This window comes from Centruroides sculpturatus, unplaced genomic scaffold (genome assembly GCF_000671375.1).
Source record: "Centruroides sculpturatus isolate CEXI.00-Female unplaced genomic scaffold, Cexi_2.0 scaffold636, whole genome shotgun sequence".
NCBI lineage: Eukaryota > Metazoa > Arthropoda > Arachnida > Scorpiones > Buthidae > Centruroides > Centruroides sculpturatus.
This window is the reverse complement of record NW_019384931.1, coordinates 362,692-379,105: the sequence shown is the minus strand read 5'-3', so window position 1 is coordinate 379,105 and position 16,414 is coordinate 362,692. Positions and strand designations below refer to the sequence as shown.

General features: G+C 29.7%; 3 protein-coding genes across 3 annotated transcripts; all 3 read right to left on the bottom strand.

Annotated features, from left to right (window-relative positions):
* Positions 1-6,213: 6,213 nt before the first annotated feature.
* LOC111631995 (astacin-like metalloprotease toxin 5) lies at positions 6,214-7,482 on the bottom strand. Its single transcript, XM_023376341.1, has 6 exons — positions 7,362-7,482; positions 7,209-7,282; positions 7,042-7,114; positions 6,851-6,971; positions 6,597-6,772; positions 6,214-6,485 (listed from the first exon to the last, which is right to left on the bottom strand). The coding sequence occupies exons 1-6, from the start codon at positions 7,417-7,419 to the stop codon at positions 6,259-6,261; spliced, it is 729 nt and encodes a 242-aa protein (XP_023232109.1). The 5' UTR covers positions 7,420-7,482; the 3' UTR covers positions 6,214-6,258.
* Positions 7,483-8,811: 1,329 nt separating this feature from the next.
* Positions 8,812-12,927, bottom strand: LOC111631989 (zinc metalloproteinase nas-32-like). Its single transcript, XM_023376336.1, has 12 exons — positions 12,835-12,927; positions 12,685-12,758; positions 12,503-12,578; positions 11,972-12,086; positions 11,727-11,902; positions 11,411-11,656; positions 10,693-10,734; positions 10,555-10,622; positions 10,358-10,430; positions 10,086-10,206; positions 9,355-9,533; positions 8,812-9,277 (listed from the first exon to the last, which is right to left on the bottom strand). The coding sequence occupies exons 1-12, from the start codon at positions 12,899-12,901 to the stop codon at positions 9,042-9,044; spliced, it is 1,473 nt and encodes a 490-aa protein (XP_023232104.1). The 5' UTR covers positions 12,902-12,927; the 3' UTR covers positions 8,812-9,041.
* A 3-nt stretch (positions 12,928-12,930) lies between these two features.
* On the bottom strand, positions 12,931-14,377 carry LOC111631988 (astacin-like metalloprotease toxin 4). The gene is made up of 4 exons (XM_023376335.1): positions 14,265-14,377; positions 13,953-14,128; positions 13,566-13,779; positions 12,931-12,967 (listed from the first exon to the last, which is right to left on the bottom strand). Exons 1-4 carry the CDS (start codon positions 14,375-14,377, stop codon positions 12,931-12,933), a joined length of 540 nt encoding a protein of 179 aa, XP_023232103.1.
* Positions 14,378-16,414: the final 2,037 nt, after the last annotated feature.

The following is a 16,414-nucleotide window of genomic DNA, read 5'->3' as shown; positions in this document are numbered from 1 at the left end:
TGTCTTAATTCCAAATCAGATACAATGACATCAATTTGGCATTGATGACACGTCTCTGTTACAGTTCGTGAAAATATTTCAGAAAATAAAACACAATAAAGTTTCTTTGAAAAATAAAGGACAAGTTTATTTCAAATAACTTTATTACATATTTAAGAATTATTACTCATTTATTAAACATAAAAATATTTTAACGAAGACGATATGAAAGAAGTGAAACCACGTACTTCGAATTTAATTGATTGTAGGAGGCCGTTCGAAGTCCGAATTAATTTTTCGCGTTAGAAATAACAGAGAGCAAATTAATGTATTTCCGGACCCTAAACACTTCCTATTTCGATAAACTTAAACATAAAATACGTTTAATTTAAGTTAAAAATAGAACACAATTAAATTGCATAATAATATTTGATAAAAATTTCCAAGTAAGTGACAGTTACAAAATTTAAGAAACTTTCTTAAAAGTAGACAATACATAAAAAAAGTGTCATTTTGTAACTGTCTCTTTGATCGCACGTAAGGAAATTAAATGTAAATAAATGATAATGCGGACATAATTTTTACGGTTTTCATCAATAAGAATTATGGAGAAATATGACAGAATTATTTAATTGTGATAGTCATCGTTTAGAAGAAAACTATTCTCTGAACAGTCTTAAATACGGTAAGTAATTATAATTAAATATATGGAGTTAAATCTTATTTATAAATATTTATGAATATATGAATAGTGCATTACACGCAAAGATATGTCAAGATATTTTGTTCAATTATACAGAACAAAAGCTTTTGGTTTATTTACAACTGGCAAAGTATTTCGTGTTGAGAGTCGAGTTTCCTTGTTATTAAGTAGTATATGTTCTCCGCAGGGTGGCTAAGAGTAACTTGGTAAANCGAAAAAACAACTAGATTTTTGTTTAGCAGTTTTAATTGAATACTAGTTGCTTTATTAAATTTTTAAATAATTATTTTGAATGATGTAAAATGATATCAATCCATGTATCAATGATTTAAAAATAAATATGTAATTATTTTACTCATTTTTAATGTTTATAATAAATAAATATATTTCTTGATTATATCTTATGTTATTTTATAAATTATGTTTTTGACTTATACTGTTGAATATATCAGTCTGTTTATAAAAATATTGAGAAATTGCTATAACTTAAAAATATTTTTTGCATGAACTTTGTAATTGTATTAATCAGAGCTATTTTAGGTGAACAGTTTTTGTACTTTAGAAATTATTTGTTATAAATTTTGAAATCAATTAAAGTTAAAATTCATTATAAATTTAACGAATTTGATGAAATAAGTAAAATTATCTTATTCGGCATTTCACAAAAAACTGCATAAATATAAATTAAAACATTTTCTGTTATATTTGTTACATTAAATAAAAACAAAATTTTAATGTTAATCAGAAAAATCTTTAACTTGTAAACAAAATGGAAATATTTATTATCTTAATAACACAGTTTATAGAGAAATATGTCTCACTTGATGGTTTTCCAGAAATCAATTAGGTCATGAAAGTATGTGAATGTTTTTTGTTTTACTATTTCATAATATTTATATCTAAGTGTCTAATATATTAAATTATTTTTAAAATATTTATTTTAATAATTAAAATTTAAAAATTATAAGTTGTATTTATTAAAAATATTTACTGAATTATAATTTTTATAATATTTCATAAGAAAACATAGTTTTTGTTCTTATAATATTTTAAACTTTTATTTCATGATACAAGATTGTTAAATTATGTGATGAGTGCAAAAGCAAGTTTTTTGAACAAAACTCACAATGAAATTATGAAGTATTTTAATTTATCAAATTAGTTACACACATGTTTAATATGGCTCCACTTTACTAGCAATCTGTGGATTCTGTTGCAATACAATAATTTGGCTTTGAATCAAAAAAACTGCACTCCTCCCATTTGAACATTCTTGAAACTTCTAAATGGTTTTTCACTGAAACATTTTTTGCAGTCATTTAAAAAGAGAAAATTAAAAAAATGTTAAATCTGAGTATATTGTGAATATTACAAAATTTTCTACAATTTTTGTGTGTTTTAATTACTACTAGTGATGTAACGAATAGTATATTCGGCCTCAGGCCGAATAGCCGAATATTCGGCCAAACTATTCGGCTTGATTAACGCACGTACGAAAATTGGCGCGCAAACCGCATTATGGCAAGGATCCTGCTCTGTATTGGCCCGCTGTCACTACGCTTCGCCAATAGCGTTAATTCTTGGCAGTTGTAGCGGACAGACAAGATTGTCATGGAAGTATGTGATAAATGATATCAAATGGTAATAACGATGAAATGACCTACACGTATAAATAACGGAAAAAGAACAGAGAAGGACCGCGAAGTGAAAATGTGAAAATAAATATGAAATTGAGTCGATAATATAATCGAACAATCGAGGCAGCTTATTGACACGAAATTCGCGGCAGTCAATGCCAAACAATTGTTGTCATAGGCTTCGGAAAGCTAAATGCTTGTAATGAAAGTCACTTAGCGTGCACGGGCGAAAGCCTGAGGCCGTTCGGGCTATCAAGCTGTCTCGAATCTGTGAAATCATAACTGTGACTTATACCGATGTCCTATCTGTTTCTTTTCTCCGTTATCACCAGGCTACGAGACACGTAATTGTAAAATGGGAAATCTACGACGGAAAAGTGACGAATTGAAAGTATCGTGAGGGCGTATTATGATGTATGCATAGGTATACGTGGACTAGAGCAATAGAGGAAAGAGAAGAGCAAAGACGAGCGCTTAAAAAGAAGTATAGGCAGGGTCAGACCCTCAGATGTGCGAGGATTCTCGAACGAATAGGTGTATACGTGTGCTGATCTTTGTAATTATAAATTGTGAATACGTGTGACTAATATTATTTTCTTTTTTATTTTGTGTATGTTACAAGTTATAAATAAATATAAACAAACAGCACTAACTCGATAACATTAATTCTAAATACCAAAACGATTAATTTACTGTGTTTTTGTTATTTATTACTCCTGTTTTTAGGTATTCGGTATTCGGCCGAATAGTGATTAAATATTCGGTATTCGGCCGAATAGTGATTAAATATTCGGTATTCGGCCGAATAGTGATTAGGTATTCGGTATTCGGCCAAATAGTGAAAAATAGGCCGAATAGGCCGAATACCGAATAGTAACCGAATATTCGTTACATCACTATTATTTATAAATATTTATGAATAGATGAACAGTGCCGTCAAGATATTTTGTTCAATTATACAGAACAAAAGCTTTTAGTTTATTTACAACTGGCAAAGTATCTCATGTTGAGAGTTGAGTTCCCTCTTTATCAAGTAGTACAGTAGAGCCTCGATTATCCGACCTAATTGGGGACTGGGGTTGGTCGGATAATAAATAGGGTGGATAACCGAAAAGTATGAAAAAATCCATTATTAGTGTTGTATATTATTATATCCCATGTAATTAGTATATTAGTATATCCCATGTAATTAGTATATTAGTATATCCCATGTAATTAGTATATTAGTATATCGCTATTAACCTACTTCGCGTTGAATTTTCATCGATGTTAAGCCTAACAAAAATTTTTTAAAAATAATAATCGTCGCTATTGTATCGTTAAAAATTAGAAAGTTAAGCTTCGTTTAAATACTGGCTCCCTTTCATGGTCGATCCAGTGTTGCCAGCTAAAACACGTAAAAATAATATTAAAATAGCCAAGACATAGCCAAATATTGTAGCGCCACATCAATAGCGGACATTTGAAATTTGCCGACTAGGACGGTCGGTTAACCGAGGTGTCGGTTGATAGGGGGTCGGATAATCGAGGCTTTACTGTATACGTTTCCCGCAGGGTGGCGGAGAGTAACTTGGAAAAATTTAGTCTCAATCAGTCAAAGTGTTTGGCAGTTTGTGGGGAATGAAATCAGGGCAAAGAATGGGAGTCAGAGTTTGAAAGTAACTTATCAATATAATTTTCGGAGGATTGTAGAGACTAACAATGCATAGGTTTTCGAAATCGCTGAAAATGTTTGGAAATTTGAAATAGGGAGATGATAGATGTTTGTGTGTGTATGGCAGGATTTTGTTAACCATGTTTGAAGCTTAGTAACTCTTGTCCTTTTTGTAGAAAATTTCTGAAATTGATTAAATGTCGAGGGATGAGAAGATAATAAGCGTCGAGTGTATTTCCAAAAGGGTCGGACTTAATGGGGATTTTACTCGTTATTAGCATTTACAATTTATATATATATATATATATATAACTCATTCCTATTCTGAAAATTAATCTTTTTATCATTTTATAACGGTTAAAAATATGAAAAGATTTTTAATAAAATATGATAACAGATGGCGACATCAAAATTTTAAATGTTGCCGGGAAAGTTGAACAACTCTTTACACTTCCATTGTTAATTAAATTAAGGAATACACTTTTTTCATCTTCACGTGATATCCCACTTAATTAAAATCCCCTATTAAAATGCAGTTAAAAACAAAAAATTACATCTAAAATAGTACAGTAGAAGCTGAGTTTTTAGGATAAGCCTTAAGATTTTCCCACTCTTCCGCGGGGGGATTTCGAGAAATCCGTTATTTGTGTACCAAATTTCAACTTTCAACTCCTAACCGTTTGGGCTATGCGCTTATTATTATTATTATTATTATCCTCATCAACCCATCTCGATTATATTATAAGGTTCAAGTTACATAATTAGAGCTCAAACTCTGAATTGATTGTTCCTTTAAAGTAGGAACGAGTCAATTACAGTAATACTTGTAATTATCGAAAAAAATAAAAGTGTAAGGCCACAGATAAAAAAATATTCGAATACAGTCTGCCATTTGTTCCTCTTCTTCGTATCCACTTATTTCTAGGAAAATAAAGCCTCTTTCTTTAAATAAAAAAACAATCGTAAAACTAGAAAAATACGAAATGTAATTAGAATAAAGTTTATATCTTGTTATTAGGGGACATTCGGATCCATTCGACACATCAAATTGCCTGTTATCTCTTGAGCAGAAAGTCTTAAGTTAGTCATCATAAACATATATCTATAGCAGTTTGATATAAAGGATATAACTTCGACAGATATATCCAATTTTTGGCAGATTTGTTACAATCGTAATTTTCTGTCTTAATTCCAAATATCTGTAACGATGAGAGAATTGGTGGTAGAAAACATACAATGCACAAACCTCGTTCTGTGTAACCTGGATACGTGTTTCATTCTTAGCTACGAAAAGTTGTAATTAGGTAATAACAATTGGTTAGGCGATATTAATTATTTGGATGTTTTTTTAAGGTTTTAATCGCAACAGTTTTGTGAGGATCCGAATTCGGATGTGTTTATATCATCTCATCATAATATCACATCGTAGTCCTACTTTCATTTCACGGTGTCATAAGATCACAGTGCAGCTATACTTTTGTTCAATAACTGTCAACTTTTACACCTGGGAGCTAAACATCTGCTAAGTTCTCAGGCGTAATAACGACGCTTTCTCATCACCTTTCGACCTAGTATAGCGATTTTAACAATTCAACATTAGAGAAGAACAACAAAGTGAGTCAGTCGTCACCAGTTCCTCGATCGGACCACTCAAGTTATCCCTGTGCCTCGCCTTTGGATATTTCTTCGCCTTTGGATATTTCTTCGCCCTTGGATATTTCTTCGCCTTTGGATATTTCCACGCCTAATAACTGTGTCTTCTGTTTTCTGAGTCCGGAACTGTCTTCTTTTGGGATTTCATACAAGGTAAATATTGACACGCGAACTTCTGTAAACTCTCTCTCTCAAAACGGGAAGAAACGTAATATCTTAATATCTTAATATCATTATATACTAAAGCGAGCAATGTATCTAATAGCAGCCCTAATGTATATCCTATCGTTAACCATTAAACAGTTGTTACGTTAAAAAAGCGTCTGAGTAAATCACTTCCGGTGCGTTGTCTCTCCTTCTATCTCGACTCTGATCGCTCCGTTACGCGACCGCTCGCGTGACCTAAATAACGCGGCTTCCGTGTCCGCCGAGACGCGATGGTGTCATCCTGACAGAGCACCAAAGAGGTGCAGACCCTTCGGTCACAGTTTCATTAAAAATCTTAAGAATTTATTAAGTATTACGTTTCATTAAAAATCGTAATCCTTAATAAATTCTTACTCTTACATTTTAAATGAATTTCAGCATTTTTATTGTCACAAAACAAATTTTTATTAATAAAATGAACGTTATTATTCGCATTTATACAATTTTCTAATACGATAAACGTCGCTTTTACTAATTGTTTTCTCTTTAACGTCTTTCAATCGAACTCCTTCTTTCTTGGCAACCATCGTCTTCTTTTCAGAGTGATCTATCGAAAATATGTATTCGCCATACAACATGATAGAATCGTAATCGAATTCGTTAAATAAAAGGTTCTTCGAAGGGCTGAGTTTCTTGAATTGATCTTCCATACCTAGAAAATAATAATAATAATAAAGTGTGATGTTACATTCCCAGAATAAGAAGAGTAGTGTATGTGTAAGACAATATTTACTGTTCATAGCCAATTTATCGTGTACTTTACCTTTTTGAATATTTTCCCAGAATATTGTTATATGATCGTCTCTATCTGATCGACTGTGTTCGTGTTCAAACCCTATAGAATGTCCTAATTCGTGAGCTATGTGCCCGTACGAAAGACAGCCTGGTCCTAAAGAAAGAGGTTGTGATCCTAATGTCTTACCAATGTGGGAATAACACCTACATAAAATACATACAATTATTAATTTATATATAATATTACGCGTAATAGTTTTAGATTTTTAAGCAAATCCTCACCCTACTCCTTTAAATACTCTGACGTATGCATTTTGATCTTCCTTAGGTCTAAACTTTATACAACCACTGGTAAGCTCCTCGTAATCTTTCATCACTGCTTCAATTCTACTCCTTGCACTTTCTACACATCAATATAAATAACTTAAAATAAAATGTTTATAATATAATTATAAATAACGATTGCAACATACCCAAAGCAGCATCAATTGTATATGGAATAATTCCATTAGGCCATACTCTGTTTTTGCCCACAACAGCATTTCTCTACATTTGAAGCGTTTAAAAATATTTTTATTATAAAACAATAGATTTAATAACAACATAAAACATTTTAAAATGAGTATAACATCGTTCTTACTTCGTCGTCGTCATCAAAAAGTATAATATCACCTTGAAACAAATCAGGATTTTGCATTGGTATATCCCCTAAATCTTAAATTATAAATATTTTATTAACGATTAGCATTAAAATATACTTTTTAATTGTTTAAAAAATCAAAATATTACTCACCAAAATACGCATTAACTATTAAAACCGTTAAAGAATATATTATAATAAGTAAGTGCATGGTTGTTAGAACTATGACTATTCCAATGCCAAGTTGAGTGATAATAAATTACTAACGAATAAATTCGTTATTTTTTATATTTATTTTCTAGTGAATTAATGATAAAATATGTTTTTCAGCTGTAATTTTCTCATCTCCTTCCATGCATATCAGCTTTTGATAGAATTAAAGCAGTCCTCTATCTAAATTCTTTGATAGAGGACTGCTACAATTCTAAAATAAATATGAATTTTATGTGAAAAATACATAAAAGTGTATTATACAATTATTTTTATAACTTATTTTTCTTTAACATTAATATATTGTTTTAAAAATAAATTTTTATTTAAAATATNATCCAAACATATAGCTATCGTAGCCAATTCATCCCCAGAAAAGTTCTTCACCCACAACAGTGACGTGACTGTGCTCTCGGTCACGTCACTGTTGTGTGTAAATGAAATCTAATAGCACATAGAAAGAAAACAAATGGCATATAAAATATATGTAAATTATTGAAAACTTTAACACGAACTTCTATCAAATTATCATTAATTTCGATAGATATACAATTTTCATAGTTTTATGTGAGTATTTGTGGTATTTTTATGATAAATGTAGAGTTTAAGAGAAAATAAAGACACTCGGAAGCACTGAGACTGTTTGACGTTAGGTACTGTCCATAAATGACAACTACACTGGAAGGGAGGGAGGAGGTGACAACAAGTCGGACAAGGGGAAGGAGAGAGGTTGAGCTTTACTGGACGTACGTATATTTCGTTAAAATTTATTCATTTTATTCATTTTATTATATTTATTTCAAAATTTCTTGTATGTTTTGTTTCTACTTATGATATCTATCATTCATAATGTGATAAAGGTTTTTAGGGAAGGTTGAATTTTGTTGGACGTCCGTAGAAGAGAAGGGGTTACGGAAACTTGGACGAACTGGGACAAGAGGGAGAGAAGAAGTAAAATTTTCAAGAAAAATGCGACGTAATTTATGAACAGTCTCTTATAAAAACCAACAAAGAGTCGACTTGTCACTTCAGTGTATGACAAATTGCGTCTAAATTGATCATTTTCATCACCTTACTAGGATGAAAATGTAAAAACGACTGCTAATAATTACAGTAAATTTTAATTTTGTTTGATAAACGCATCTCGTAGATATAACAATAAAACATGCGCTTATACAAACTGCTTAACAGTCTTTTGTTTTACATTCCTCCCTTTTTACACCGTTATAATGTTTATAACGATTGAAAAAAATGCTCATTTTAGTACATCAGGCAATTACACGGTTGAAATTGTTATTTTTACAAACGTAATCTTAATTGATAACACTGAGTTTCAGGGAAACTGGATGGCTCATTTAATGACGCCAATCAGTTATATTGTATATTCTATGTTTTTATTATAAATAGAAGCGTATAATTGTGATGTTAATCTATAACTGGATCTCACGTATTTTCTTATACACGTGAACAATCTCTTTGTTTGCTGTCGCATGTATTCACATAGTTATTATTATTTATTTTTTTATTCGTCTTATATTTTACTACAGATTTTCTTATAGCACGTAAATTCCACTAATTGTAATTTATTTAAATACACTTTTTTTAAATAATACACGATGATATTTATATATGTGTACAATTATATAAAATATTAATCCTTTCTATATCAGATTTACTTAATCCAGTCTTATTGGCAACATGCAATAATTTAGTAATTCCTTTTTTCTTTGCTACCATTGTTTTAGAAAATCCATCTTTCGAGAAAGTTGTATCTCCGTACATCATAATCGAATTGTAATCGAATTCGTTAATCAAAAGACATTCGTTTGATAAGAGTTTCTTAAATTGACTTTTTCGATCTGCAAGAAAAGAAATAAAATTCATAAAATTTCATAAATTATGCTCTCGAAAGGGCAAGTTTTCTTAAATATTTTACTTTCTTTGATGTTATCCCATAATATTTCTAAATAATCGTCTCGATCGGGACGGCTGTGCTCGTGATGAAGTCCTAACGCATGACCGAGTTCGTGAGTGATTGTGCCAATTTTGTGACAGCCCAACCCCAGAGAAATTAATTGGTGCGATAAAGGGAAACGTCCTACCATGGAATGACATCTAATAAAACAATTATAAAGTTATTAAAATAGAATTAATCGCTGACATAGTTCTGGACAGTTAGTAAAAGGGTACTTTCAGGCCTGCTTGTAGTTGTTATAAGATTTACAAGTTATAAATTACAAGCAAAATGTGTTAAATAAAAGGTTTTGTAACAAGTTATAAGTCAGTTGTGACCAATTTTGATTAAGTAAAGTTACTTATAATCAGTAACAAGTTGCGAGTACTCTCTACAAGCTATAAGTATTTTTCACACAATGGAGCCGTGGCCATTAAAGCAAAGGTGCTTCAGATTATTATACAGTATTTATATTAAAAATTCTAATTTAAATAGATAAATATCTGTATATAAAATTTCTCTAAGTATAACTTTGTTATATTTAAAAAAATTTTCATAATAACTATCAAAGGGATGTTAAAGCATTTGCTACATTATGACTTGAGAAAAACATTTTTGTATTTAAAAATCAAAATTTTTACAAACGTTTAATTAATTATTTAAGTAAATCATTACTTTGATTAACAAATAAATTGTAAGTAAATTAAAATTACCCATTTCCTAAATATATTTTTATATAATTCAATTTATCCGGATCGGTATTTTGCTGGAAACGGACACACGTTACTTTTTCGAACTCCTTCATCACAGATTCTATTCTATCTCTGAGAAAATCTGCATTTATTGATGTAAAATTTGGTTCATTAATTAATTAATTATATAAGGTGAATTTCCACGCAAGTCTTTAGATTCTTACTAATTTCTACTTTATATGTTAAAACTGTATTATTATATAATTAAATAATAAACTTTAACTGTATTTTACCTAGTGATTCATCAATAACATAAGGAATTATTCCTTTGGGCCATAGTTGTTGCCGCCCAGTCACGGCGTTGCGCTGTTATAAATTATTTCACAAAATTAAATTTTAAACATTATAACTTATTTAAAGTAATCTTAAAAGTTAATCTATGCATTCCAAATAATATTTATATAAAAAATTGGCAAATATTTCGACATACCTTCGTAAAAGGAATGGGATTATTTTCGTAATAAGCATCTAAATCACATTCTATATCGTCTGATAACGCTAAAGAAATTCAAATTCCTTGATAAATAGTAAATTTTTAAACGATTTTAATACATAAAAAGCATCTTACGTGATGATAAAAGATACGGAATAAAGAAAACTAAAAGTAAAAATAACATAATGTACTAAAAACAATTTTGAAATGAACTTTCTAATATTCTGATATTATTATCTCATCGAAAGTTAACAGCTGCTCTTTGATAAACGACAGAGTGGATTATGTACTAATTCCTTTAATTGTATATAATATATTCTCTATCTTGTAACATTTATCAGCAAATTTAATGTCCATTCTTCAATAAACAAAACGGCTAACGTGTAAATTAATACGACATAATGGTTCTTACTATTATCATAAACAATCATCGACACAATAGCCCTTTTATATAATACAGAATGATAAATCTAAAGGTAATCAAATAAATTATTAATTTGTATTTAAATGTTTTATCCTCGATGGAATTATAAATTAAAACGTGGGCACAGAATATTCGTTTATACGTGGTTAAAGATGGAGTGGATGAGAGGAAAAATAGAGGAGTCGTGTCATATCTGAAATGATGTCGGACTTGTGCATTGAGAAGTCGAATCGCGTAGAAATAACGTTACTAAAACGAATCCCATCGTTATAAATAATGTATTAATTATATTAATACATTATTTATTTACATTGATTTAAATTTTAAGTATAAATAGTAAAATATATAAGAATAACAAAGCAAACTTTCGAAATTTTTATTGTTTTGCATAATTAAGTAACATTAATATAAAAATTAAAGAATGTGTTTATTCGTCTTTCAAAAATTCTTTGCAATTATACAATTTATTTATTCTATAATAGTCACTGGCAGATGGTCTCATTTTGTCGACTACTTCTCGAAGTATTACACCTTCTTCCTTGGCAGTCATGGTTTTCAATTTCCTTCTGTCTTTGCTGAATGTTTTCTCCCCATACAACATGATAGACTTGTAATCAAATTCATTAATTAATAAATTTTGTGTTGGCAAAAATTTAGCAAATTGATCTTCCATTCCTTAAAAATTGAATAAACAGTCATTTAAATTGATACGCAGTAAAATAAGATTTCGAAATATAATGTTTACCTTCTTGGATGTTTTCCCAATGTATATTAATATAATCATCTCTGTCCGATCGATTTTGCTCGTGTAGAAAACCAATGGCGTGACCTAATTCGTGAGTTACTGTTCCGTGGAAGGTGCAAAAATTCCCTAAAGATAAGGGTTGAGCACCACCGGTCTTACCCACGTGAGAGTAGCATCTTTATAAAAATTTTAATTTAATCAACACAAAATTTCATAAAAATTAAACGCTCGTTAAGTTTACATACCCTTCTCCTACGAAAATTTTTATATAATCTTCTTCGTCCGTACGTTTTACAAATTTTAAACACGTGTTCTGTTCGTATTCTTTCATTACTAGCTCGATACGCGAGACATGAAATCCTAACATTCACAAAATTCGTGTTTATAATTAATAATATCATTTATAGGATGACCCAAAAGTCAGTTAACAAAGTTATAAATATATTTAAGAACGGTTAAAACTATTTGATACAGTTATATACGATCTTGTCGCATTCGATAGATCTCTGGATTTAGATTATTCTAGACAAAGTTATTCCAGATCGCTTTTAAACGTACACCTGCATGTAAAACCCGTGTAATTCAATATTCGACAGGTTTAGAATGGTTACAGGTGTTGAATTTCGTGTACCAGGCTAAGTGCCAGTGTTGTAAACATATATTTGTGCATTTTTGAATTGTCTGTCTGACTTTTGAGCTATCCTGTATTTCTGCAGTTTTGAAATATAATGCTTTTTTTTATTTCTATAATCACACATTTAATATTCCATACATACTGAGCGCGTGATCGATAGTGTAATATATAATCCCATTTGGCCATCTTAGTCTTTCGTCGGATAAAGCACCACGATCCTTCAATAAAATACGTTAATGTATTATTATTATTTTATAAATTCTTTATCATAAATATCGAACTTATGGTGATCCAATTTAAAACCCAATAAATCATACGAATTACATTAGGATCTTCAATTCCTAAAATGTCTCCTTCGAACAAGTCGGGATTTTGCATAGGAAGATCGCCATAAAACTCTAAATTGTATTTTTATTATTAATTTTATAAATAGGAATAATTCATAATTTAATAATAAATGATTAATACACTTACCAGCTTTGAGAATTTGAATTGTAAATATGCAATTTATAATAATTGCGATCATTACATTAGAAAACATTTTGCACTTTGACAGTTATCTAATTAAACTTATGTGTATTTATATTTATTTGTAGGAATGAAACAGCTGCAAATTCCGATAAAAATTACATAATATTATAAAAATAATTTATTAGCTGTAAATAACGTTAATCTTTTCTTATTTATTTTTGTAGGTTAATTAGCAAAATAAATTTTTGAAAGTCGTGATTTTTTCCAACTTTTACGATTCATTTAAGTATAATTAACTAATTGATGATGATGAATTTTATTACATGTAGTACCCAGTCGACCCCCCTATAACACTGTTGATTTTTCCGTGTTATATGAATTCCATGTTGTACGAGTCACTTAGAATTTACAAATACGTGTACCGGGCTGTGAACGGCTCACGTATTTGTAAATTCTAAGTGACTCGTACAACATGGAATTCATATAACACGGAAAAATCAACAGTGTTATAGGGGGGTCGACTGATACGGTAGTCAAATCGTGTATGATTATTTGATCAAGTAGCGTGATATTACCGAATTATTAAGAAAAATCTCGAGAACAGATTCAAAATTGAATCCCTCAATACAAGAAAATTAAAAAAGATAATTTTTTTCATGATATAAATTTAAATTTCGGTTCTTGATAATCATAAAAATATTTATTCATTCTTTAAAAATTCTTTACAGTTATACATCTTATTTATTCTATAATAATCGCTTTCGTCCGGACCTTGTTTATCGTGCACGTCACGAAGAGTCACGTCTTCTTTTTTGGCAACCATCGTCTTGAATTTTATCGGATTTTTACTGAATGCAGTTTCTCCGTATAACATTATAGACCGATAATTAAATTCGTCGTACAATACATTTTCAGTTGGAAATAGTTTCTTAAATTGAGGTTTCATATCTAGAAAAATTTAAATAGAAATTAGTTAATATTTATTAAAGTAATACGACATGAAAGTCAGTTAATGGATCTATTTTTTAAGAAGACTCAGCTGGTCCAAATTAGTTCTTAAAAAAATATATATTTTGGTTAACAGACTTTTGGACCACTCTGTATATAGTAACATTAATTACTTTGCATGATATTTATCCAGAATATATTGAGATAATCGTCTCTATCGGATCTGTTATGTTCGTGATAAAATCCTATGGCGTGACCCAATTCGTGAGCCATGGTTCCTGGAAAATAGCATCCGTATCCTAATGATAATGGTTGCGCTCTACCAGTTCTACCAACGTTAGAGTAGCATCTTTATGAAAATTTAAAACAANTTAACATGGCAATGCAAAAATACCGGGGATGTATTAATTTTATTTCGTACTGCTGCCAAGTGTTCCGACATCCTCACTTTTAGTTTCCGTTTCGTTTCTCCAACGTAGTAATACGGTACTCCACACGTACATTGAAGCCTGTAAACCCCTCCATCTTCTTCCAATAAATCTTTCTTTCTGTAAGGTTCAGTCCTGATTGTTCCTGGTACTGCATTAACTCTCGCCATTTTTCACAGACATTAACATGAACAGCTAAAGATGATTCGCCTTTTATGTGCAAGATGTGTAATATAAGAAAAATTATGAAGAATTCCAGAAAATTCTCCAAAATTTTTCAAAAATCCTTTTTGAACGAAGGTCTTGCGAGAAGTGTTGTATTTATTTCTCTCTTATATAAATAAATGCTTATAATTAAATATTAGAACAAATTTTAACGATTTATCTTAAATTTAATCTGTTTTAAATGTTATAAAACGACAAATTTAAGAAAAAATCTAATATTTTTGAATGCTCAAGTAACTCAAATAGGTTTATAATTACCAGCAATCGATGCTTCAATTAATATTACGATGTTAAATATAATTAATATCTTCATTGTAGAGCTAATTTAATTTTAAAATCGCTCTTTTAAACAATTGCAGTATAAAAATGTCATCAAATTTTCTTGTTTTATAGAGAATAAAGCAGCTGCAATTAGTGATAAATTTTAAATATTAATCAGTTCTAGGATAAGATATTTTAATGTGTTATATGTCTATATTTCCATATTTATCATTTAAAATTAATGGAAAATTTCTTGTTAGATGATTAAGGCTATCACAAATTACATAGGTCTATATCCTTAATTATGAAGCCTTATCAAAACTTAAAGCTAGAATCCTATCAATAGTCTTAACTAAGTTATACAGGCTTTAAGGCTTTTAGCTTATTAGAAGGAACTTAATAGAAGATTAATAGAAAGCTTATTAGAAGGAACTTAACAGAAGATTAATAGGATATTCTTTAATTAATTAATTAATTATTATATAATTTATATATTTAATAATTTATATAAGTACTGTGTACTCTTGCCCCTGTACATCATACTTTTCCTTTAGCATCCGAGTCGTGCCGGTCATCTATCTAACTGCATTCAGGGGAAATTTTTGAATTGAAATAACGTGACTTCCTGTTTGCATCGGACGTTCATATATAATTAATTGGGGCTTCCTGTCCTTAAGCTTTCCAGGTCTGGTCTCAATTTATATACATATAACACTGTTCTCCAGAATAAAGAAAGACAGACAAACGGACAGTGGAAATTTATTATATATTACTGTAGAATTACTTTCAAAAAGTTATTTAATTAGAGCCAAAATGAATCGGAAATTATTTATAAACTTTTGCTATTTGCAAATTCTATTAAACAAAGAAACAGTTATCTCATTGTAAAGTTTTCATCTCTAAGACTTATGTACTAAAAATCTACTGAAGTGTATAAATATAGTAAGAACGAATAGTTTAAACAAATAAAATAAGGTTAAAGTTTGTATATTTTTTTAGTAATACAATTTAGCAAAAGTGGAGATTTTTTTGTTGTTAATACATAAGAAATGCAATAGATGAGTAATTTGTAAATGTTTTTGAGGACTTCCTATATGTGAGGCCTGAGTAAAACTACCCTTTTGGTGCCCCGAGTATAGGGCTTGTTTATAAGTTTCTCTACGGTGTTTATATCAATATATTAGTGTATAATTATTTGTTCTATCATCAAAACAAAATACAGATCTTGCGGTCCTCTTTACCGAATTAATTAAAATTAACTTTTTAATCAATTATAAATAGTCTAATTAATTACATAATAATATATTTTACAACACGCTTACAATGAATTTCGTTCACCAATAAAACCTTAAAATAATTCATACTACAATGCACAGATGTTTATTTTTGTTGCTGAAGGATTAGAATATAGGCTTCATAGCACCATTACAACACGCTTACAATGAATTTCGTTCACCAATAAAACCTTAAAATAATTCATACTACAATGCACAGATGTTTATTTTTGTTGCTGAAGGATTAGAATATAGGCTTCATAGCACCATTACAACACGCTTACAATGAATTTCGTTCACCAATAAAACCTTAAAATAATTCATACTACAATGCACAGATGTTTATTTTTGTTGCTGAAGGATTAGAATATAGGCTTCATAGCACCATTACAACACGCTTACAATGAATTTCGTTCACCAATAAAACCTTAAAATAATTCATACTAC